The sequence below is a fragment of the Sapajus apella genome, unplaced genomic scaffold, assembly GCF_009761245.1.
Source record: "Sapajus apella isolate SASKATOON/1434 unplaced genomic scaffold, GSC_monkey_1.0 scaffold40, whole genome shotgun sequence".
NCBI classification, from domain to species: Eukaryota; Metazoa; Chordata; class Mammalia; order Primates; family Cebidae; genus Sapajus; species Sapajus apella.
Genome location: NW_022436980.1, coordinates 1530977 through 1556758, shown reverse-complemented (window position 1 = coordinate 1556758; position 25782 = coordinate 1530977). Strand labels below are relative to the sequence as shown.

Genomic DNA, 25782 nt, shown 5'->3' with positions numbered 1-25782 from the left:
CGCCCCGCTGCCGAGTGAACTTCCCTGCAGTCCTGTTTATATGGGTGTAGTTAGAACTGCTTTGGCGATGGTGGCCCGCCTCTGTTGGGGCGGAGTCTCTGCTGTGGCGGGTTGCCTTGGCAACGGTGGGCTGCCTCAGCAATGGCAGGTTGCCTTGGTAACGGCGGGCTGCCTCGGTAATGGCGGACGCCCCTCCCCCACAGAGCTGGACTGTCCTGGGTTCAGCTGTGCTTGCTGTGAAACTCTCAATCCAGAGTTTCTGATTGCTGTTCTTTTGTGGGGGTGGGGCCAGCCGAGCCTGATCGCCTGGCTCCCTGCCTCAGAGCCTTTTTTAAGTTGGTGTTCCAGTCGCCTGTTGAAGAGGCACCGGGGTCTGTTTGTTTTCCCCTGCGGCCACTCACTGCGCTGGCTTAAACAGCAGCACTGAGGTTTGTGGCGCTTTTTTTTTTGCCCTGGAATCTACTGTCGTGGTTCTCTGCTCAGTCCCCTTTTTGAACCGGCATATGGGCGACTTCCTGTGGCTCCAATCGCCAACCAAAAGGGCCCCCGGACCGGTGTATTTTGTACGGAGAACCGCGGCTCCGGGGCGCCGACAAAGCAGCTGCGCGGGGCAAAGCAGCGGTGCTGGCCGGCACAGCCGTGCTGGCCGAAACAGCCACGCTGGCGACCGTGGAGCACCTCCGCCCGGGAATTTCCTAGTCTGTGGGCAATTAAAACGCGGCGTCCACTCACCCTTTGCGCTTTCACTGGGAGCTGCAATCCTGAGCTGTTCCTAAACGGCCATCTTGGATCGTCCCTCTCTCCCCATTTTTTAATGATTGCCATTCGAACAGGCGTGAGATGGTATGTCAACGTAGTTTTGATTTGCATTTCTTTAATGACCAGTGATGATGACTATTTTTTCATATATTTGTTGGCCTCATGTATGTCTTCTTTTGTAAAGTGTCTGCTCATATCCTTCCCCTACTTTTGAATGGGCTTGTTTTTTTCTTGTAAATCTGTTTTAGTACTGTGTAGATTCTGGATATCAGCCCTTTGTCAGATGGGTAGACTGCAAAAATTTTTTCTCATTCTGCTGGATGCCAATTCACTCTAATGACTGTTTTCTTTTGCTGTGCAGAAGCTGTGGAGTTTGATTAGGTCCCATTTGGCTATTTTGACTTTTGTTGCCAATGCTTTTGGTGTTTTGGTCATGAAGTCCTTGCATACGCCTATGTCCTGAATGGTTTTGCCTAGGCTTGCTTCTAGGTTTTTTATGGTGTTAGGTCTTATGTTTAAGTCTTTAATCCATCTGGAGTTAATTTTAGTGTAAGGTGTCAGGAAGGGGTCCAGTTTCTGCTTTCTGCATATGGCTAGCCAGTTTTCCCAACACCATTTATTGAACAGGGAATCCTTTCCCCATTGCTTGTTTTTGTCAGGTTTGTCAAAGATCAGATGGTTGTAGATGTATGGTGTTGCCTCTGAGGCCTCTGTTCTGTTCCTTTGGTCTATATCTCTGTTTTGGTACCAATACCATGCTGTTTTGATTACTGTAGCCTTGTAGTATAGTTTGAAGTCTGATAGTGTGATGCCTCCCGCTTTGTTCTTTTTGCTTAGAATTGACTTGGCTCTGTGGGCTCTCTTTTGGTTCCATATGAAGTTTATGGTGTTTTTTTTTCCAGTTCTTTGAAGAAGGTCATTGGTAGCTTGATGGGGATAGCATTGAATCTGTAAATTACTTTGGGCAGTATGGCCATTTTCACGATATTGATTCTTCCTAACCATGAACATGGAATATTTCTCCATCTGTTTGAGCAGTGGTTTGTAGTTCTCCCTGAAGAGGTCCTTTACCTTCCTTGTTAGTTGTATTTTTAGGTATTTTATTCTCTTTGTTGCAATTGTGAATGGCAGTTCATTCTTGATTTGGCTCTCTTTAAATCTGTTATTGGTGTATAGGAATGCTTGTGATTTTTGCACATTGATTTTGTATCCTGACACTTTGCTGAAGTTGCTTATCAGTTTCAGGAGAATTTGGGCTGAGACAGTACAGTCTTCTAGATATACAATCATGTCGTCTGCAAATAGAGACAATTTGACTTCCTCCTTTCCTGTTTGAATACCCTTTATTTCTTGACTGATTGTTCTGGCTAGAACTTCCAATACTATATTGAATAGGAGTGGTGACAGAGGGCATCCTTGTCTAGTGCCAGATTTCAAAGGGAATGCTTCCAGTTTTTGCACATTCAGTATGATATTGGCTATTGGTTTGTGGTAAATAGCTTTTATTATTTTGAGATATGTTCCATCAATACCTAGTTTATTGAGGGTTTTTAGCATAAAGGCTGTTGAATTTTATCAAAGGCCTTCTCTGCATCAGTTGAGATAATCATGTGGTTTTTGTCTTCGATTCTGTTTATGTGGTGAATTACATTTATAGACTTGCTTATATTGAACCAGCTTTGCATCCCCGGGATGAAGCCTACTTGATCATGGTGGATAAGCTTTTTGTTGTGCTGTTGCAATCGGCTTGCCATTATTTTATTGAAGATTTTTGCATCTGTGTTCGTCGTGAGTATTGGCCTGAAGTTTTATTTTCTTGCTTAGTCTCTGCCAGGTTTTTGTATCAGGATGATGTTGGTCTCATAAAATGATTTGGGAAGGATTCCCTCTTCTTGGATTGTTTGGAGTAGCTTCAGAATGAATGGTACCAGCTCCTCCTTGTATGTCAGGTAGAATTCAGCTGTGAATCCATCTGGACCTGGGCTTTTTTTGGGTGCTAGGCTCCTAATTGCTGCCTCAACTTCAGATCTTGTTATTGGTCTATTCACGGATTTGACTTCTTCCTGGTTTCGGCTTGGGAGGAGGCAAGTATCCAGGAATTTATCCATTTCTTCCAGGTTTATTAGTTTGTGTGCATAGAGTTGTTTGTAAGAATCTCTGATGATGGTTTGAATTTCTGTGGAATCTGTGGTGATATCCCCTTTATCGTTTTTTATTGCATCTATTTAATTATTCTCTCTTTTCTTTATTAATCTGCCTAGTGGTCTATTTTGTTGATCATTTCACAAAACCAACTCCTGGAGTTACTGATTTTTTGAAGGGTTTTTTTGTGTCTCTATCTCCTTCAGTTATGCTCTGATCTTAGTTATTTCTTGTCTTCTGCTAGGTTTTGAGTTTTTTTGATCTTGCTCCTCTAGCTCTTTCAATTTGATGATAGGGTGTCGATTTTAGATCTCTCCTTGCTTCTCATGTGGGCATTTATTGCTATATATTTTCCTCTAGAGACTGCTTTAAATGTGTCCCAGGGATTCTGGTATGTTGTGTCTTCGTTCTCATTGGTTTTGAAGAACATCTTTATTTCTGCCATCATTTCATTGTTTATCCAGTCAACATTCAAGAGCAAGTTGTTCAGTTTCCATGAAGCTGTGCGATTCTGGGTTATTTTTTGAATTCTGAGTTCTCACTTGATTGCACTGTGGTCTGAGAGACTGTTTGGTACGATTTCCATTCTTTTGCATTTGCTGAGGAGTGATTTACTTCCAATTATGTGTTCAATTTTAGAGTAGGTGTGATGTGGTGCTGAGAAGAATGTATATTCTGTGGATTTGGGGTGGAGAGTTCTGTAAATGTCTATTAGGTTTGCTTGTTCCAGGTCTGAGTTCATGTCCTGGATATCCTTGTTAATTTCCTGTCTCATTGATCTGTCTAATATTGACAATGGGGTGTTAACGTCTCTCATTATTGTGTGGGAGTCTAAGTCTCTTTGTAACTTACTAAGAACTTGCCTTATGTATCTGGGTGCTCCTGTATTGGGTGCATATATATTTAAGATCGTTAGCTCTCCTTGTTGCATTGATCCTTTTGCTATTATGTAATGTCCTTCTTTGTCTCTTTTGATCTTTGTTGCTTTAAAGTCTATTTCATCAGAGTCAAGAATTACAACTCCTGTTTTTTTTGCTCTCCATTTGCTTGGTAAATCTTCCTCCATCCCTTTATTTTGAGCCTTTGTGTATCTTGCATGTTTGATGGATTTCCTGGATACAGCACACCAGTGAGTTTTGACTTTTTATCCAGTTTGCCAGTCTGTGTCTTTTGATTGGGGCATTTAGTCCATTTACATTTAGGGTTAATATTGTTATGTATGAATTTGATACTGCCATTTTGATGCTAGCTGGCTGTTATTCCCGTTAGTTGATGCAGTTTCTTCATTGTGTCGATGCTCTTTACCATTTGGTATGTTTTTGGAGTGGCTGATACTCGTTGTTTCTTTCTATGTGTAGTGCCTCTTTCAGGAACTCTTGTAAAACAGGCCTGGTGGTAATGAAATCTCTGAGTACTTTCTTGTTCACAAAGGATTTTATTTTTCCTTCACTTATGAAGCTTAGTTTGGCTGCATGTGAAATTCTGGGTTGAAAGTTCTTTTCTTTGAGGATGTTGAATATTGGCCCCCGCTCTCTTCTGGCTTGTAGGGTTTCTGCTGAGAGATCTGCTGTGAGTCTGATGGGCTTCCCTTTGTGGGTAAACCGACCTTTCTCTCTGGCTGCCATTAGCATTTTCTCCTTCATTTCAACCCTGGTGAATCTGACAATTATGTGCCTTTGGGTTGCTCTTCTTGAGGAATATCTTTGTGGTGTTCTCTGTATTTCCTGGACCTGAATATTGGCCTGCCGTGCTAGGTTGGGGAAGTTTTCCTGGATAATATCCTGAAGAGTATTTTCCAGCTTGGATTCATATCTCCGTCACATTCAGGTACACCTATCAAACGTAAATTAGGTCTTTCACATAGCCCCATATTTCTTGGAGACTTTGTTCATTCCTTTTTACCCTTTTTTCTCTAATCTTGCCTTCCCGTTTTATTTCATTGAGTTGATCTTCGACCTCTGATATCCTTTCTTTTGCTTGGTCAATTCGACTGTTGAAACTTGTGTATGCTTCACGAAGTTCTCATGTTGTGTTTTTCAGCTCCATCAATTCACTTATATACCTAAGTTGTTTATTCTCGTTAGCATTTCATCAAATCTTTTTTCATGGTTCTTAGTTTCTTTGCATTGGGTTAGAACATGTTCTTTTAGCTCACAGAAGTTTCTTATTATCCACCTTCTGAAGCCTGATTCTGTCAATTCATCACACTCATTCTCCATGCAGCCTTGTTTTCTTCCTGGTGAGGAGTTTTGAGCCCTTGGAGGAGGAGAAGCGTTCTGGTTTCCGGTGTTTTCATCCTTTTTGTGCTGGTTTCTTCCCATCTTTGTGGGTTTATCCACCTGTCGTCTTTGTAGTTGCTGACTTTCAGATTGGGTCTCTGAGTGAACTTCCAGTTTGTGGATGATGAAGTTATTTCTGTTTCTTAGTTTTCCTTCTAACATTCAGGCCCCTCTGCTGGAGGACTGCTGAGGTCCACTCCAGGCCCTGCTTGCCTGGGGATCACCTGCAGCAGCTGCTGAACAGTAAGGGTTGCTACCAGTTTCTTCTTCTGCTATTTCTGTCCCAGAAGGATACCCACCAGATATCAGTCTGAGCTCTCCTTTATGAGGTGACTTTTTGGATATGTGGGGTCAGGGAGCTGCTTGAGGAGACAGTCTGTCCTTTATAGGAGCTCAAATGCTGAGCTGCGAGCTCCGTTTTTCATTCAGAGCTGCTTGGCAAGTGTGTTTAAGTCTGCTGCAGTGCAACTCATAAAGCGCCCCCCCTTTTTTCCCCTGGTGCTCTGTCCTGGGGAGTTAGGGCTTCAATTATGAGTTTCTGTTGTGCTGCTGCCTTTTTCAGGGCTGCCCTGCCCAGCGAGGAGGCAGCCTAGTCACTGTCTGCCTGCAGAGGCTTTGCTGAGCTGCTGTGGGCTCCGCCCAGCTGCCGTGTGAACTTCCCTGCAGTCCCATTTATATGGGTGTAGTTAGAACTGCCTTGGCTATGTCAGCCCACCTCTATAATAGTGGACTCTCTCTCTAATGGCGGGCCGCTTCGGCAATGGCAAACCACCTCCATAGTGGTGGACTGCCTCAGTAATCACGGACACCCCTCCCCCACAAAGATGGATCCTCCCGGGTTTTGCTTGCTGTGAAACTCTGAATCCAGAGCATTTCCAATTGCTGTTTTTTTGTGGGGGTGGGATCAGTTGAGCCTGATCACCTGGCTCCCTGCCTCAGAACCCTTTTTTTTTTTTTTTTTTTTAACGGTGGACTCTGTTTCACAGGTGTTCCAGGCACCTGTTGAAAACGTGCCGGGATCTGAAACAGCGGCACTGAGATTCATGGCGCTTTTTTTCCCGGGAATCTCCTGGCCTGGCTTCCTGTTTCAGTCCCCTTTTAAATCAGGTGAATGTGCGACTCTGTGTCCCAGAAGCTCCAATTGCCAGGTAAAATGGCGCCCCGACCCATGTATTTTGTATGCAGAACTGCTGCGCCAGGGCACTGGCAAAACAGCCATGCCAGTGAAAACAGCCCCGCCGGCTAAACCGGCTGTGCAGGTGACCCGTGTGGCTCCTCTGCATGGGAACCTCGTGGTCTGTGGGCAATAAAAATCTATCTGGAAATGTGGCATCCACTCATCCTCTGTGCTTTCACTTGGAGCTGCAATCCTGAGCTGCTCCTAATCAGCCATCTTGGATCCCTCCCCACAGGTCTTTTCTTAAATTTCACATTAGCTTATCAGTTTCAGGCATTCATCTGTTTTATATAAGTATTTTAGGTTAAACATTTCCTTCAAAATACTTTTTGTACATTTCATTAGTTTTGATATGTAGTGTTTGTCATTCTTAATTTCTAATATTAAAAAAATCCATTATGATTTTTGAATCTGTATTTAATACTGTTTTTTAAAATTTACAAATATGCAGGAATTTTAACTCATTTTCTCATTGACCTCTAACTCAATTGCCTTGTGATCAGAGATCATAGTCTGTGTGATACTTATTCTTTGAAATTTCATGAGGCTTTCTTTGTGGACCAGTATATGATTATACATGTAAAATAATAAAAGTACACCTTCAAATAATACTGTGCCACTTCATGGGTAGAGCAGGCACCTTATAGCAGATTACTCCCAACTCCTTCCCATCCCTGTGATATTCCTGTCATTCATTTCACTGGTTCAAGTGCTATAATCAGCCATACATTTTTGCTCTTATTGCTTTAACTAACAGTTATATTTTAGACCAATTAAAAATAAGAAAAACAAAATATTTTACTTCTATTTATTCATTCTTTTCTGCTCTTCCTATACTAATATAGATCTAAGTTTTTGATCTATATAATTTTTCTTCTGCTTGAAGAACTTGTTTTATCATTTCATGCAGGGAAGGTCTACTGGCCATGAATTCCTTCAGTTTTTGTTTGTCCCCTTTATTTAGGGGGTGGGGGAATATAATTTGCATACAATAAAATCACCCCTTAAAAGTATATAATTCAGTAGTTTTTGGCATATTCACAAGTCTATACAACCATCACCACTATCTAATTCCAGAACATTTTTTTTTAATTCCAGAACATTTTCATCATCCCCAAAATAAACACAATGCCTAATAGTGATCACTCCCAATTCCTCCTTCCCCTCAGCCCCTGGCAACCACTATTCTACCTTCTTTTTATGGATTTGCCTATTCTGGACATTTCATGTATATGGAATCATGCAGTATATGGCCTATAGTGTTTTTAAGATTCATCCAGGTTTTAACACATCTCTGTACTTCATTCTTTTTTATGATTCCGAAACATTCAATTGTGTGGATATACACATTTTATTTATCTATTCATGATTTGATGAATACACCAAGAATATAACCATGTTTAGTCAGTGGTCAACATATTTTTTTTTTTTTTTTTTTTGAGATGGAGTTTTGCTCTTGTGCCCAGGCTGGAGTGCAATGGTTGATCTCTGCTCACCGCAACCTCTGCCCCCTGGGTACAAGCAATTCTCCTGCCTCAGCCTCCTGAGTAGCTGATTACAGGCATGTGCCACCATGCCTGGCTAATTTTGTATTTTTAGTAGAGACAAGGTTTCTCCATGTTGATCAGGCTGGTTGGTTAACACATTTTTAGGAAATATCATAGCACCTGTTGGGAGATATACGCATTTCTGTTAGTATGTCTCAAACTGACTCAATATCACCATAGAGAATATTAATATTCTGATTGATATTCATATCTATGACCTAGATCTGGTAATAAAGGAAAATATAGAGTATAATGTACATTATTCAGGTGATGGATTTGGTAAAAAGCCTAGATTTCACCACTATGCAATACATTCATGTAAAAAACTGCACTTTACCCCTTAAATTTATACAAATTTTTGTAAAAAAAAAAAAAAAAAAAAAAAAGGTAAGAGATGACATTAATTGGCATTATTTCAGGCACTGTTGGATAAGAAGAATAAAATTCTTGAAGCAAAGAAACCCCCTCGTTTCCTTCAAAGAAACCCAGTACCTCAACCTCGGCTTCCAACTCCAACCTTGGAAATGACTTCCAACGTAAGTTTGAAACTTTTTAGTTGAAATGCTAAATTCAATATCATTGTCAGTTTATTCTTAGGATAGTTTAGCTTAAAGTAAGTCTAATTTTGCAGTGTTAGTTCCCCAAACTCTGACTTAAATGTTGTCTTTATTCTTATGTATCAAACATCAAACACATACAAAAACAAATGAAATGAAATGAAATAAACCCAGTCCTTTTCGAAAATAAAAACACAATTTAAAAATCTTTCTATGATAAATCAGCGTCAGAAGGTAATGCTCATGTGTATGAAATAGAAAGAGAAGATTGAATGATGCTCAGTTACCACAACTATTTTCCCACATGGAGAGATGGCCAATGACTATTGGAGTTGAAGAGGAACAAAATGCCAGAGATGGCATCAAGACAGGCTTGCTTCTGGGGTGGGAATGGCTCAAAGGGCCCTGATTAGGGCCACATCTCACCAGACTCAATTTGAGCAAGGTAGCAGAGTTGCTTAGGATTTAGAGGACTGACTCAGACAAAACAAACCCACAGGAACCTGTTAGAGATGCCATGATGCAAATGTATTACTTTACAGAGAGAACTGTAACTGCCTGCTAGATCAGGCTGTTCCTCTTGGCTGGTCAGCACATTATCTGCCAGTATAGGACAGTCCTCACAAGAAGCCAAACTATATTCAGAAGGCTGATGTGTTTCTTGGCTGAGGGCAGGTGTTGGTGGGAGACCACACTAACACCTGTTACTACCTCTGATGAGTAGCTCTTGCAGAGGGACCAGAAAGCTCCCACCAGCAGGCTGGGATGTGCACTGCTGGATAGCATTCTCTTTTCTAGACTTTGTGTGGGCCTTTGGTTGACACATTATCTTTTTTTTTTTTTTTTTTTTTTTTTTGAGACAGAGTCTCGCTCTGTCATCCAGGCTGGAGTGCAGTGGCATAATCTTGGCTCATGGCAACCTCCGCCTCCTGGGTTCAAGTGATTCTCCTGCCTCAGCTTCTTGGGTAGCTGGGAGTACAGACGTGTGTTACCACACCCAGCTAATTTTTGTAGTTTTAACAGAGACTGAGTTTTGCCATGTTGGGCAGGCCGGTCTCAAACTCCTGACCTCAGGGATCCTCCTGCCTTGGCCTCCCAAAGTGCTAGGATTACAGGCATGAGCCACTGTGCCCAGCCTGACACATTGTCTTTCATGTGTGTTAATACCATCGATTAGACTACTGTTTTCTTTTTACATTCAAAGACACCTTAATTAGATTCCCAGATCCTGCTTTTTCTGCTTTGGACACATAGTTTTTAAGATGATTTTTGTAGATAGCTAATCTTGTTTCTTATATTCTGATTTTATCAGCATAGCTAAATTCTCATGAGAATTACCTTACTCTGGCATAGGCTAGGTGTATTTTTGTCTATTGATGATAAAACATGAAAATCTTATTGCAAAATGATGTTATAAGCAATACTTGTTGCTTCAAAAAAGATTTTTGTGGAAAGGAATATAGGTAAATGAAAGTGGCTTCATTCATAGGGATAGCATGGCAGGGAGTGAATTTTTTGCTTGTAATATGATTTGTTAATAAAAAATAATTTTATGGTAAGTAACATTAAAATACTGTATGTTCAATAAGGGCAGGGACCATGTTTTATTTCTCTTTAAATCCTTCTGGCATCTAGCACAGTCTCTTTTGCTTGAAATAAGTCTTCGAAAGAATATTTGATGCTTGGACTACTGCAGTTCTGAAGCTGCATGGTTCTCCCTTTGTTCTTTTAGGAAGAAGAAGAAATAGAAATGGCTGTGATCTACCTTCAAAAGTTACTCCGGGGCAGAGTCGTTCAAAACATGGTGTGTAGGTCCAACTGCTGGCCCTGTGTTTCTCTTTTGAGAATAATTTTTTTAGAATGCCTATCTGCTTGGTTCCTTGGAGTGAATTCCCTTTTGCACCCTGCTATTCTATTCAGCTAAACTCTTGAATTGCCTACCCATCCTTCTGGTGACCCATTTTCTTGTAGTGGCATTGTTTATCTGGGTGGGTGGCACAGTATCAAGGAGAGAGACAGAAGGACCTACGGGCTATTTGCCATGGTTGTAATTAAGGCAGTATGAAACTCACTTTTCTTGGAATTGTTAAATCCATACATTTTCTTACCTGAATTTTGGCTATGTAAGCATTACAAACCAGGTAGATTCACTAATTTTCCACAGTCATAATACAAATAATCTGGCTAACTGTTTACAGTTGGGAAGTTAGTTTTTTTTCCCCCAGACAGCTGTAACTTGTAAGAGATTCAGATATGATGAGTAAGTCAGCTGGATGAACAACTTGTGTTTAGCACTGTTCTTTACCCTTCTTTCAGTATTTCCCCAAGAGAAGCACCATGGTTAAAGTCGGACAACAGATTGAGTATTACAAACCAGGAGCAGATTTATTGGAAAAGAAAAAGAAAATATGGCCACGAAAAATGCCATCTTGAGGTTTATTAGAGAAGGAGCACAGGAAATGAGGGGAAGGTTCTGGTTTCTTAATATGACCCTAGCGTTATCATCTTGTCTTTAAGAGCATTCTCAGAAACTGAGTACAGCTCACTGAAACCTAAGCCCATTCTCTGCCTGAGAAGCTGAAGGCATAGAAAAGAGGGCTGAACTCTAGCTCTGTGGGACACATCTGCTCTACAGAACCCAAAAGGCAGGGTGGAACCCACTGTTCACAAGTGTCTCACAAGTCATTGCATGTGACTCCTAGTGCTTGGCACAAAGGGATGGTAACTTGCCGGTCTCCGTTTGATTTGATTTGATTTGATACAGATGTTTGAAGGGAAAGAAAAACGACTGGAGTTGATCCAGGAGTTACGCACCTGCCACGCACTACAAGAAGATGAAAAGCTGGTGAAAAATGCTGAGAAGCAAGTGACCCTGAACTCACAGCAGAAGAGGAACTTGCATGAACACAAGGTTTTCCTTTTTTTCTTGTTACTTTCTTGTTAAATTTTCTCCCTTGATTTTTATCATTGCAAAGCAACATTATTATAAAAATTAATGAAATGTTGAAAAATAAACAGCCCCATAATCCCATCACTCTGTCAGCATTCTTTTTTTTTTTTTTTGAGCTGGAATTTCGCTCTATCTCCCAGGCTGAAGTGCTATGGCACAGTCTCAACGCACTGCAACCTCTGCCTCCTGGGTTCAAGTGATTCTCCTGCCTCAGTCTCCTGAGCTGGGACTACAGGCATGCGCCACCATAGCTGGCTAATTTTCATATTTTTAGTAGAGATGGGGGTTTCGCCATATTGGCCAGGCTGGTCTCAAACTCCTGACCTCAGGTGATCCACCCTCCTCAGCCTCCCAAAGTGCTGGGATTACAGGCCTGAGCCAGCATGCCCGGCCATTCCTCTGCTATTTCAAAGATGGTTGTTAATGATTTCAAAGTTATTAAAAGACTAAAAAGTACCAAGGTTTTCTACTTACATGTTGGTCAACATCTTAATTCCAAACTTGTGTGAAAGGAAAGATTCTGAAAAATTAAGGGGTATCATGAGTGAATTTCTAGGAGATTCCATTTGGAATTCCAATATTATCTTTAATAAAAACTTGACATTCCCCTTCATGTCTGGGAAGATGCCCTTTACCTTGTGGATTAGGAAAAAAAAACCATTCTCCATGGTCACTAACGGAAATGTCTTGCTAAATCCTCTGGCTCATTTGAGGGCTGTGTTTCATCAGTGACTGACTAAACAATTGACTCTCTGGTGCCTCAGTTTTCCTCATAAGAACCTGAGATAAAGCCAATCAAGAGGTAATATTCCCAATAAAAATTAAATGCATTCTGAAAGTGAATTGACTGCCAAGAGTTGAGTAATCTAGCACCTCTTCTAATAGTCACCACTGATAGTGGAATTTGTACCCTTAAAGTTATGTTATTATTTTCAAGGTGTCACTGGTTGAAAATCATTTGGCTGGACTGGAAGGAAGGGCACTGGCAGACATGTTTGACTTCCTGTCCAAAGAGCTGGTGAGACTGCAGGAGGAGAGGAGGATCCATGCTTTTGTCATGCTGGCCGAGCGCCAGCGGCGGGTACGAGAGGCGGAAGAGAGTGGTCGGCGCCAGGTGGAGAAACAGCGCCTGCAGAAGGAAGACCAGATATTTAAGGAGGCAAGTAGGGGCAGCTGGGTGTATGGAGGCTGCCTAGAAGGAGCCAAGCCAAACCAAAGGAAGCTCATGACATAAAATAGCATTTGGCTTTTGTTTGTACATTGGGTTCCTACAGTATGCCAGGCACTCTACAAAGACACTGTGGGAAACTTTAGGGGAAAACCCAGACACGATACCTTCTCTCCTAAAGCTTAAATAACATATAATACGCACATGTGCATAGACTAAGAAAATGTAATGAGTTCCATGAAGGAAACAAATAGGGCCCAGAGACATATTTTAAGCCAGTTACTCCACTTGCTGTGTGGATCACAGGCTGGAGGGAGGACAGAGGGGGACCAGGAGGCCAGGAAGGAGCTGTTGAAGTCATGAAGGCCAGAGTGAGAGACAGGAAATTGAGTATTACGTCCAGTGTTGGGCGTAAGCAACTGGTAGATGTTGGTATTATTTTCTGAGGTAGGTAAGTTGAGAGAGGAATAAGCTTAGGGGCAGGAAAGGAATCAGGAAATCAATTTATAATCAATTCGTATTTAGTTTGGGACATCTAAGCAGAGGTATTGTTTCGTATGTGGATCTAGAAGATGTAATTTAGAAGAGAGGTTTTGGCTGAAGATGTAAATTCAGAGGTTGGTGACCAGCTTCTAGCTTCCTACCAACTTAACATATTTTTCTTCAAAAAGAGTTACTGAGATTTAGAAATTATTGGCAAATCAGAACTTGCCATCCCCTCCCTAATATCACTAAGGAAGAACCAGCTGGGGATGGGAAGAATAACTAGGGGTGAGAATAAGAAGAAATGGAACAGAGGAGCTGCTACACACAAAAGCAGAGAAAGGAAGAAGCTGGTAAAAAGCTGCTTAGGAAGATACCTTCTAAATGGGAATGATCCCAGAAAACATCTGCTCTGTCCAGCAAGGGCAAGAAAGGGTTAAGATAGCCCTTTTATCCTGATTTAAGAATGACTTATGTAAAAAAATGTACCCAGCTTTGGATCCACAGATTCAAATATCATCCATCATTTTAATTCCCAACCTTCCTAATTAAAATATAATGGCTATTTTCCATCCTACTTTCCCAGCCTCCATTCAAACAGATTCTCTTGAAGAGAAATATGCTTGTACATAAATTAAAAGACAGAAATGTAATATTTAATAAATTTAGAAAAAATAGCATATAGATAGAAACACAGATACAGAGTCATAGACTCATCTTTAAATACATACACATTTTTGTGGGCACATACACGAGGACATATTTACAAATATAATTGGTGCACACAATATTAGCAAGACATAGAGAAACACACAAATGCACATTTCCTTACATGTACAAATGTGTCCAAAAATTTACACATTTATAAAGATATATGTAAACACAGGTACATATATCACTACAGATGGACCACAGTAAACTTTCCATCTCCATATAGATACAGCTTGCTTCCTGAATAAGAGGGTAGGCTGTATGAGAGCACGAATATTGTATATTCCCTTTGTGCCTTGCACAATGCAGCATAGATCCCTGTACATAATAGACATTCAGGAGATATATTTTGGTTGGTTAGTTATTTGGTTGACACTGTATTAAACTGGCCATTGAAACTCTGCCATAGAGAAGGCATAGGGATTCAAGGTTGATGTTTTACACACAGGTGTACGGTATCATATACTCAGAATTGTGCTGAAGTGCCAGTCAAGAAATAGGTACTGAATTGTTACTGTGTTCAAGGCATTATCTCAGATACAAAGATATATTCAGACATAAAACATAAACGTGCCCTAACTCTAAGAAGTTGATAATCTGTTGAGGAGACAGCATGCATATACAGGCAAAACTGTGCCACAGTTGATGCTTAATCTTTCTATGTATATATACCTGTAAAACAGGCAAAATGAAACTACTTGGCTTATGAGTTACAACTTAGGGAGTGAAATTATAGAGAAAAGAAAATGTTTACCATGAAATTGGGAAGGTGCTGTGGTAAAGGAGGAAACCATGGTGGCCTTCTGAGATACTGGCAATTACTATAATACATGGGTTCTGACTTTACCCTAATTCATTACACTGTATATTTATGTGCTCTATACTTCTTTTTTATTTTTCTAATCTCTGGGTTTGCTTCTGATGCACTTTAAAAATCTGGATTCTATTTCATGATTTCAAGTAAGCTTTTTTTTTAGCTACTTCCGTTAAAAAGAAGCAATCAAGGGCTGCTATGGTTGTTCAATAAATTCATTAGAGACCTAGGATCCTTCTAGCTTTCTACTCTTCTGTTCTTAGGTCGTAGCCAGGTCGTAGCCCTTTTGGCAATTTAAGATGATTGCTGGTATCCCAGCATTATGTTCTCATGAAATGAGTAACGCAGAGAGAAAAAAAGAAGCCAGGTCTTTCCCTTTAAGAATCCTTTCTTTGGTCAGAACGTGGTCATATAGCCAATCCAGTTCCTGTGAGTGCTAAGAAATGTAGTCTTCATTCTAAGCACCTGTTTGCCTAGCTAAAATCCAGAGGTTCTATTATTAAGGGGAAAGAGAGAAAGGACACTGGGGAATACCTCCTAGTCTGTGCTACAGTTAGGTAGTTTGGCCGTCATGTTGCTGGTAAGAACAAAACCAGGATTCAAACCAGCGTTATTGACTCTGAAGCTCATGATCCTTCAGCAGTGCTGTCTTGCCCTGCAAATAAGTTCCATAATTCTGAAATGGGCTAAATGGGTGTGGGCTACCCAGAATGAGTAGATAGGTGGATGAGAAACAGACTGATGATATGGTAAAGAAAATGAATAATTAGTGAAGGGTCTGTTTACTTAATAAATGAAATATATGTGCTTAAAGTTAACCAATGTTTATTTTTCTTGTGTTGTTTACAACAACATACCTGTTTTAGTGAATGTATTATTGTTTTTTGCAGGTAGTTAAAATTCACCATAGTACTATAACCTCCTACCTAGAAGACATAATACTGAATACCGAAGCGAATACTGCAGAAGAACAAGCCAGGGCAGAAATTGAGAAGATGGCTGAGAAAATCAATGACATTGCTTATGAAATGGAAAGCCGGTGTGTATCAAGAGAACAGATTGTAGAATGGAAAGTCCATTTGCTGGTACTCGTATATATTTTTTCAAGAGCTTACAATTTCACCATCAAGGAGAAACAAATAAATAACTCATACTTCAGGGTCCATTGTTTTATTAACATAACTCTTGAGAAGCCAACATGCATATACCTCCGTATGTATTCTCAGTTATCCTCTGCAACCTGGAGTACTCTACTCACTTTAAGAATACTTGGAAGCATGAAAACAGTATGACTATGTGTGTGCAACATTACTGGGACTTCATCCCAAGGTTTCTGGCTTCTATGTGTAAGCTATATTTCCAACATTCCCTTCCTGGCAGGCAGGGTAACTGAAGGACAGGGTCAAATCCAATTTTTTGTGGAGTTAAACAAACCTGCCAGGAATGTGATATTTCAGATCACTTAATCAAGGAAAAGGTGATGGTGGGATTTGAGTGGGGTTGCTTACACAGCAGGAAAACATAAATCAGCAGCTCAAGTAAAGAAACCAGAGAAATCATTCAATTTGTTTTTTATTTTTTAGCCGAACCTATCTTCAGTCAGAGGAGATTGTTGCAGAGTTGGTTTATAGTTTTCTGATCCCAGAAGTGCAAAAATACTTTGTCAAAGAAAAAGGTAAGCCAATATAAATGCTTTACTTTAGGATTTTTTTAAAGTTGTGAATTATTTTCAATATCCCAGAGACTTAAACAGAGGGATGGGGAAATCTCTGAAGGAGGATCGCTGAGTCTTCTTATTTCAGAGTTTGTCAGGCTCTCTTCATGCTGTCTGATTCTAGAATATAATCTAGTACAGATGGGATGTAGTTCTAATCAGAGTGACAGTAGTACAATCCAAACCTTCTTTAAAAGGATGTTGCCAAGTTTTCAGAAGAGGTGTATTTATTTTGTTTTATTTTTTAATATTTATTTACTTACTTATTTTTGAGATGGAGTCTTGCTCTTGTTGCCCAGGCTGGAGTGCAATGGCACGATCTCGGTTCACTGCAACCTCTGCCTCCCAGGTTGAAGCAATTCTCCTGCCTCAGCCTCCCAAGTAGCTGGGATTTTACAAGTGCCCACCACCACGCCCAGATAATTTTTGTATTTTTAGTAGAGAAAGGGTTTCAGCATGTTGCCAGGCTGGTCTTAAACTCCTGACCTCATGATCTGCCCGTCTCGGCCTCCCAAAGTGCTAAGATTACAGGCATGAGCCACTGTACCTGGCCATTTAAACTTTTTTTTTTAAAAAAAAGCATAAAACAGATAGCATATAAAAGATTTTCACATTGCCTTTCAGAGGCAGGACACGTGAACCATGAATATTAAAAAGCAGGGGTGCTAGAAAGGTCTAAATCTACCCTGTTGCTTTGCCTGTACCCCAAATAGCTTGTTTCTGTTGGAACTCCATCCAAGTACAAATATTCTAGTTTATCATTTGTCACAGGTGACATGTTTTTAAAGATTGATGCTTACAGTCAATAGAGAAAGAGAAAATAATGTCTTAAACAGAAAAAAAAGATTCTTCCATAGCTCTGAGACTCTTGATGATAGGCTTGATCCTAGTCAGAGGGGTGCAACCAGGAGAAGACCAATATTTAAGTGAAACAGTAGCTCAGATACATTCAAAATTATACAGGGGAATTCCAGACAGGTTTAAGCAGAAAAATGCTTAACATTTCAGTTGCTTAATCAGGGATAAAGAAATGTTGGAGCTCTAACTCATTTGCAGAGGACAAAGAAATACCAATTATTCCATTGCATGGTTGTAGTGTAATTTTTAAACCAGTACCCCTAAGGATAAGCATTTAGGTTGTTTCCAGTGTGTTTTCCTATTACTAACAGTGCTTCAGTCAATATATTTTACACATATCCTGGCCATGCTTCTGAGAGTAAATTCCTAACAATACAATTGCTGGGATATAGGGTATGTGTATTTTACATTTTGATAGATTGTACCAAATTTCCCTACAAAAAGATTGTTCTACCAATTTGACTTCTGTGTGGGCAAGTGGACTGAGTCCTTAGCCTCTCCCCTTTCTATTTTTGCCAAATCAAAAAAACCATATGAACAGGGAGCACACTAGGACCTTTTGTTTCTCTTGTCAAATAACAGAACCATATGTATTATATATACTCTTTACCCAAAATTAAGGTAATATTATATGTAGACCGTTTTGAGATATATCACTTTTTAAAAAGCCAGTGGACCAGAAAGACCTTACAGATACCTGTATATAGATATAACAGTAACTGCCAAATTTTAAATGCATACTAAGTTCCAGGAAGTTCACTAAGCATTTTTAAATGTACACTATCTCAGTTTCTTACAAAAACTATAGGTACATTCTCATTTTTCAATTAATGGAAATTAGCTCTTGGAGACATATGACTTGCAAATTTGAACCATGGTCTCTGTGACTCCAAAGCCCTAGATTTTTCAACCATATTACTGTGAAGTGCTAAAAAACTGCTGAGTTAATTACCCTAATTAAACTAGCTGATACCCAAACAGCAAAGAATCCACAGTACTTCTTATAGTCTTTTACTAGCTATTTGACTTCAGGTAAATTACCTAATGTCTCTGTATCCATGTTTCTTCTAAGAATGGGGATATTAATAATGCTATCTTTTAAGATAATTAAATTGATAATTACATGTCAGCTGCTTAAAACAGTACCTGGCACAAAGTAAGGAGAAATGCTAACTGCTAACAACATCATCATCATCATCATCATCATCATCACTAGTCCTTTCCAAGGGCTTAGGTGCTTAGTATTGTCTGTGCTAAATCCTGACAGTGAATATTCTTAGAATTTGGAGTTAGGACTACCTTCTAAACCCATGAACTCAGAAACTCATCATCAATCAGTAAGTCCCCCTTCACATTAAGAACTAAGGCTCAAAGAGAAGTATGAGACAAGTTACTTATTCATAAGTTATTTACACTCGGTAGCAAACAAAACGTAACTCACATGAAGTGCTTCAGTGCTGAATAGGTTGGTACAAACTCAAATGTGGTAAGTGGTAAATCTGGGCTGATATAATCAGAGGAGACTTCCTGGAGGATCTTGGAAAAGAGCTTTCCAGGTTTTGCAGTTCAGGCATTCCAAGTGAGGGAAACTGCTGAGGAGTGGAATGGAGGCAAGCATGGTGGGAAGGAGTATGACTGGGCTGAGCCAGAGAGTGGGTACAGAGGGAGCAGAAAGAAATTAGATTTGGGTTGGGTTTACCTTTAGTTTGCAAACTTCTTATTTCTACCATGACTCTCTTGAAACATTTGGGAATGTTTTCATCCAGACTTTCAGAGTGAAAATTTTTCTATTACTTTGGCACAGTGAGGAATGCACAGCGGAAACATATTCTTGCAGCCCATCAGCTCATCCACGGGTACATGGAAAGCATGGTTCAAGAGAGATTAACTGAGGGACAGCAAGGTGAGGTCTCAAATGCTGCCATGTTACTTGAGAAAGAAAATGAGAACAACAGTTAAGGTGAGTTTAATTTTCCACCTGGAAAAAAGCAGAGAACGGAAGAAAAGCAGCATGGTTCAGCTTTGTGCTGTGCTCTAACAATCATAATGTGAAAAGATTGTTGTTTAAGGAATGAAGGACTTCCATTGAAATTGGCACATTTCCTATAGGCTATGGCATCTACTGTTGAGATTATTAGAATATTGGAGGGCAGGCATGGTAGCTTATGGCTGTAATCCTAGCACTTTGAGAGGCTGAGGTGGGGTGGATCACCTGAGGTCAGGAATTCAAGACCAACCTGGCCAATATGGTGAAACCCCGACTCTACTGAAAATACAAAAATTAGCTGGGCATGGTGACAGGTGCCTGTAATCCCAGCTACTCAGGAAGCTGAGACAGGAGAATTGCTTGAACCCAGGAGGTGGAGGTTGCAGTGAGCCGAGATCATGCCACTGTACTCCAGCCTGGGTGGAAGAGCGAGACTCCATCTCAAAGGAAAAAAAAAGAAAGAAGAAAATTAGAGTTGCTATTACAGCAATTAGACTCTTGTGATCCAGAAAATATGAGTCTAAATTATTTTTATGGATTCTTTTAGCATGTGTGTACCCCATCAAATGAAGCTATAGAATGTGTCAGTGTTTATATATATATATATGTAAACTTGTTCTTCTGGAAGTAGACAAGGTATGCCCTAAAGCATTGTGCTAGTTGTAAGCATGGCATGAGACAGTTCTAGCTCAGACACCTTCTGCAGTGCCAGTGCCCACCACAATCAAGAATATTCAGGTACATGAGGAGACATGACAATCTGAACAAGCAGCAAAAACAACAGATGATAGAAACAGACATAAAAGTATCTAAAATATTGGAATTGTTAGACACAGACTTTATTTTTTACATAAGTTATTGGGGTACAGGTAGTATTTGGTTGCATGAGTAAGTTCTTTAGTGGTGATTTGTGAGATTTTGGTGCACCCTTCACTGGAACAGTACTGTACCATATTTGTAGTCTTTTATCCCTCACTCCCCTCCGATCTTCCCCCCAAGTCCCCACAGTCCATTGCATCATTCTTATGCCTTTGTGATTAGACACAGACTTTAAAATAACTATGTTTACTACTATGGACTTCTATCCTCCAGAACTATGAGAAAATACGTTTCTGTTTTTTAAATCATCCAGTCTATGGTGTTTTGTTATGACAGCCCCAGCTGAATAAGACAAATTTTGGTACCAGGAGTTGGGTACTACTGTAACAAATATCTAAACGTGTGGGAGTGGCCTTGCCACTAGTTATGGGTAGACGCTGGAAGAGTTTTGGGGTACCTAGTATATCTATGGACATTAAGGGTGATTCTGTTGACTTATCAGATGGAAATATGGAATATGTTATTAGAAACTGGAGGAAAGGTGACCCTTATTATAAAATGGCAAAGACTTTTACTGAATTGGGTTTTACGGCAGTAGAACTTGCAAGCAATGAAATTGGATATTTAGCTGAGGATATTTCTAATCAAACTGTTAAAGGAGCAACTTGGTTCCTCCTGACTGCTTATCATAAAATACAAATGGCAAGAGATGAACTGAACAAGAAATCGTTAAGCAAAAAGAAATCAGAATTTGAAGATTTGAAACATTCTTAGCCTATTTGTATTGGAAAAATGAGAAAGCTCTTTCTGATGGGAATGCTAAGGGTGGGTGAACAGATATTTGATAAGTGTATGGGATTATATAAGCAGAAACATTGCAGGATGAAATTAAGGAAGCCTATGGATTGGACTTCTTGAATTAGACAGGATGTAATGACAGAACTGTTCAGGTGCAAATATGCACTATTCTTCAAGAAGAAGAAAACATGATTTCACAGGAGATCCAGAGATCATCAGAGTCATTGTCCCAGTTTCAACAGGCCAGGTGGCTTTCGCCCTGAGCTTTGGAGGAACACCCAGTGGGCCCCAGTTCAGCAGAGCTATGGGGTGGGACCCTGAGTCAATAGAGCTACAGAGACAGGACACTTAATTAGAGCCATGGCAACGGGGCATTGTAGAGTCAAAGGGGTAGAGCCATCCTCCAGAGCCATGGGAATGATGCTGCCACCCCGGTGGGCTTATAAAGCAAGACAGTAATCCAAAAAAGACTATATTCAAGAATTAAGATCCAGTGGAATTTGCCTTGCCAGGTCATGGACTTGCTTAGGATCCATCACCCATTTTTTCCTTCTGATTCTCCTTTTTGGAATGGAAATATCTCTCCTGTGCCTCTCCCACCATAGTATTTTGGAAGCACATAGTGTAGCTGGTTTCACAGGCTCATAGCTGGAGAATAATTTTGACTCAGGACAAGTCAGATCTTGAGTCTCACCCATACTTCATTTAGATAACATTTATGATACTTTGAACTTTATTCTTTTATTTTTTTTCTTTTTTTTTTTTTAATTGCATTTTAGGTTTTGGGGTACATGTGAAGAGCATGTAAGAGTTCGTGAAGGCACTTCAGCAAATCACACTGCCACGTGTGTACCTATGCAGCATAGGTTGTTGCATAGGTACACACATGACAATATGATTTGCTGCCTTCCTCCCCATCACCTATATCTGGCATTTTTCCCCATGCTATCTCTCCCCAACTCCCCACCCCACGCTGTCCCTCCCCTATTTCCCCCTAACAGACCCCAGTGTGTAGTGCTCCCCTCCCTGTGTCCATGTGTTCTCATTGTTCAACACCCACCTGTGACTGAGAACATGCGGTGTTTGATTTTTCTCTTCTTGTGTCAGTTTGCTGAGAATGATGGTTTCCAGGTTCATCCATGTCCCTACAAAGCACACGAACTCATCATTTTTCATGGCTACATAGTATTCCACGGTGTATATGTGCCACATTTTCCCTGTCCAGTCTATCAGCAATGGGCATTTACGTTGGTTTCAGGTCTTTGCTATTGTAAACTGTGCTGCAATGAACATTCGTGTGCATGTGTCCCTGTAGTAGAATGATTTATATTCCTTTGGATATATACCCAGTCATGGGATTACTGGGTCAAATGGAATTTCTATTTCTCAGTCCTTGAGGAATCGCCACAGTCTTCCACAATTGTTGAACTAATTTACACTGTTTTTTTCCAGTTCTGTGAAGAAGGTCATTGGTAGCTTGATGGGGATAGCATTGAATCTGTAAATTACTATGGGCAATATGGCCACTTTCACAATATTGATTCTTCCTAACCATGAACATGGAATGTTTCTCCATCTGTTTGTGTCCTCTCTTATTTCGTTGAGCAGTGGCTTGTAGTTCTCCTTGAAGAGGTCTTTCACGTTCCTTGTTAGTTGTATTCCTAGGTATTTTATTCTCTGTAGCAACTGTGAATGGCAGTTAATTCTTTATTTGGCTCTCCTTAAGTCTGTTATTGGTGTATAGGAATGCATGTGATTTTTGCACATTGATTTTGTATCCTGACACTTTGCTGAACTTGCTTATCAGTTTCAGGAGGTTTGGGGCTGAGACGATGGGGTCTTCTAGATATACAATCATGTCGTCTGCAAATAGAGACAATTTGACTTCCTTCTTTCCTATTTGAATACCCTTTATTTCTTTTTCTTGCCTGATTGCTCTGGTTAGAACTTCCAGTACTACCTTGAATAGGAGAGGTGAGAGAGGGCATCCTTGTCTGGTGCCAGATTTCAAAGGGAATGCTTCCAGTTTTTGTCCATTCAGTATGATATTGGCTTTTGGTTTGTTGTAAATAGCTTTTATTATTTTGAGATACGTTCCGTCAATACCTAGTTTATTGAGAATTTTTAGCATAAAGTGCTGTTGAATTTTGTCAAAGGCCTTCTCTGCATTAATTGAGATAATCATGTGGTTTTTGTCTTTGGTTCTGTTTATGTGGTGAATTACATTTATACACTTGTGTATATTGGACTAGCCTTGCATCCCTGGGATGAAGCCTAGCTGATCATAGTGGATAAGCTTTTGATGTGCTGTTGCAATTCGTTTGCCAGTATGTTATTAAAGATTTTTGCATCTGTGTTCATCATGCATATTGGCCTGAAGTTTTCTTTTCTTGTTGAGTCTCTGCTGGGTTTTGGTATCAGGATGATGTTGGTCTCATAAAATGATTTGGGAAGGACTCCCTCTTTTTGGATTATTTGGAATAGTTTCAGAAGGTACCAGCTCCTCTTTGTATGTCTGGTAGAATTCGGCTGTGAACCCATCTGGACCTGGGTTTTTTTTGGGTGCTAGGCTCTTAATTGCTGCCTCAACTTCAGACCTTGTTATGGGTCTATTCAGGGTTTCGACATCTTCCTGGTTTAGGCTTGGGAGGAGGCAAGTGTCCAGGAATTTATCCATTTCCTCCAGGTTCACTAGTTTATGTGCATAGAGTTGTTTGTAATAATCTCTGATGATGGTTTGAATTTCTGTGGAATCTGTGGTGATATCCCCTTTATCATTTTTTATTGTATCTATTTGGTTATACTCTCTTTTCTTTTTTATTAATCTGGCTAGTGGTCTGTCTATTTTGTTGATCTTTTCGAAAAACCAGCTGCTGAATTTATTGATTTTTTGAAGGGTTTTTTGTGTCTCTATCTCCTTCAGTTCTGCTCTGGTATTAGTTATTTCCTGTCTTCTGCTAGGTTTTGAGTTTTTTTCATCTTGCTCCTCTAGCTCTTTCAATTTTGACAATAGGGTGTCAATTTTAGATCTCTCCTTGCTTCTCATGTGGGCACTTACTGCTATACATTTTCCTCTAGAGACTGCTTTAAATGTGTCCCAGAGATTCTGGTATGTTGTGTCTTTGTTCTCGTTGGTTTCAAAGAACTTCTTTATTTTTGCCTTCATTTCATTGTTTATCCAGTCAACATTCAAGAGCCACTTGTTCAGTTTCCACGAAGTTGTGCGATTCTAGGTAGTTTCTAAATTCTGAGTTCTAACTCTATTGCACTGTGGTCTGAGAGACAGTTTGTTATGATTTCTGTTCTTTTGCATTTGCTGAGGAGTGATTTACTTCCAATTATGTGGTCAATTTTAGAGTAGGTGTGATGTGGTGCTGAGAAGAATGTATATTCTGTGGATTTGGGGTGGAGAGTTCTGTAAATGTCTATTAGGTTTGCTTGGTTCAAGGTCTGAGTTCAAGTCCTAGATATCCTTGTTAATTTCCTGTCTCATTGATCTAATATTGACAATGGGGTGTTAACGTCTCCCACTATTATTGTGTGGGAGCCTAAGTCTCTTTGTAAGTTATTAAGAACTTGCCTTATGTATCTGGGTGCTCCTGTATTGGGTGCGTATATATTTAGGATTGTTAGCTCTCCTTGTTGCATTGATCCTTTTACCATTATGTAATGTCCTCCTTTGTCTCTTTTGATCTTTGTTGCTTTAAAGTCTATTTTATCAGAGACGAGAATTGCAACTCCTGCTTTTTTTTGCTCTCCATTTGCTTGGTAAATCTTCCTCCATCCCTTTATTTTGAGCCTTTGTGTATCCTTGCATGTGAGATGGGTTTCCTGGATACAGCACACCGATGGGTTTTGGCTTTTTATCCAATTTCCCAGTCTGTGTCTTTTGATTGGGGCATTTAGTCCATTATTTACATTAAGGTTAATATCGTTATGTGTGAAGAATTTGATACTACCATTTTGGTGCTAGCTGGGTGTTTTGCCCTTTAGTTGAGCTGGTACTTGTTGTTCCTTTATATGTGTAGAGCTTCTTTCAGGAGCTCTTGTAGAGCTGGCCTGGTGGTGATGAAATCTCTGAGTCCTTGCATGTTCACAAAGGATTTTATTTTTCCTTCACTTATGAAGCTTTGTTTGGCTGGATAGGAGATTCTGGGTTGAAAGTTCTTTTCTTTAAGGATGTTGAATATCGGCCCCCACTGTCTTCTGGCTTGTAGGGTTTCTGCTGAGAGATCTGCTGTGAGTCTGATGGGCTTCCCTTTGTGGGTAAACCGACCTTTCTCTCTGGCTGCCATTAACATTTTCTCCTTCATTTCAACCCTGGTGAATCTGACGATTACGTGCCTTGGGGTTGCACTTCTTGACGAATATCTTTGTGGTGTTCTCTGTATTTCCTGGACTTGAATATTGGCCTGCCTTGCTAGGTTGGGGAAGTCTTCCCGGATAATATCCTGAAGAGTATTTTTCAGCTTGGATTCATTCTCTTCGTCACATTCAGGTACACCTATCAAACGTAGATTAGGTCTTTTCACATAGTCCCATATTTCTTGGAGACTTTGTTCATTTCTTTTTACCCTTTTTTCTCTAATGTTGCCTTCTCGTTTTATTTCATTGAGTTGATCTTCGACCTCTGATATCCTTTATCTGCTTGGTCAATTCAGCTGTTGAAACTTGTGCATGCTTCGTGAAGTTCTCGTGTTGCGTTTTTCAACTCCATCAATTCACTTATATTCCTCTCTAAGTTGTCCATTCTTGTTAGCATTTCGTCAAATCTTTTGTCAACATTCTTAGTTTCTTTGCATTGGGTTAGAACATGTTCTTTTAGCTCACAAAAGTTTCTTATTACCCACCTTCTCAATCCTGATTCTGACATTTCATCACACTCATCTTCATCCAGCCTCGTTCCCTTGCTGGTGAGCAGTTGTGATCCCTTGTAGTAGGAGAGGTGTTCTGGTTTCGGGTGTTTTCATCCTTTTTGCGCTGGTTTCTTCCCATCTTTAAGGGTTTATCCACCTGTCG

At 40.1% G+C, this 25782-nt stretch overlaps 1 protein-coding gene across 8 annotated transcripts in view; it reads left to right on the top strand.

Annotated features, from left to right (window-relative positions):
- The window catches only part of MAATS1 (MYCBP associated and testis expressed 1), a 94243-nt gene that overhangs the window by 51042 nt on the left and 17419 nt on the right, over positions 1–25782 (top strand). For 6 of the 8 annotated variants that reach the window (XR_004275428.1, XM_032298966.1, XM_032298968.1 and 3 more), the window contains 7 exons: positions 8324–8440; positions 10194–10265; positions 11226–11372; positions 12349–12570; positions 15478–15626; positions 16171–16262; positions 18964–19119. Coding sequence is in view for 6 of the 8 variants with exons in the window: in XM_032298966.1 (XP_032154857.1) it covers positions 8324–8440; positions 10194–10265; positions 11226–11372; positions 12349–12570; positions 15478–15626; positions 16171–16262; positions 18964–19118 (954 nt within the window). In the remaining 2 variants the exon portion in view is untranslated. Of the gene's footprint in view, positions 1–8323; positions 8441–10193; positions 10266–11225; positions 11373–12348; positions 12571–15477; positions 15673–16170; positions 16263–18925; positions 19120–25782 lie in introns of those variants that run through there. The other 2 variants (XR_004275429.1, XM_032298964.1) reach the window with 2 other exon arrangements.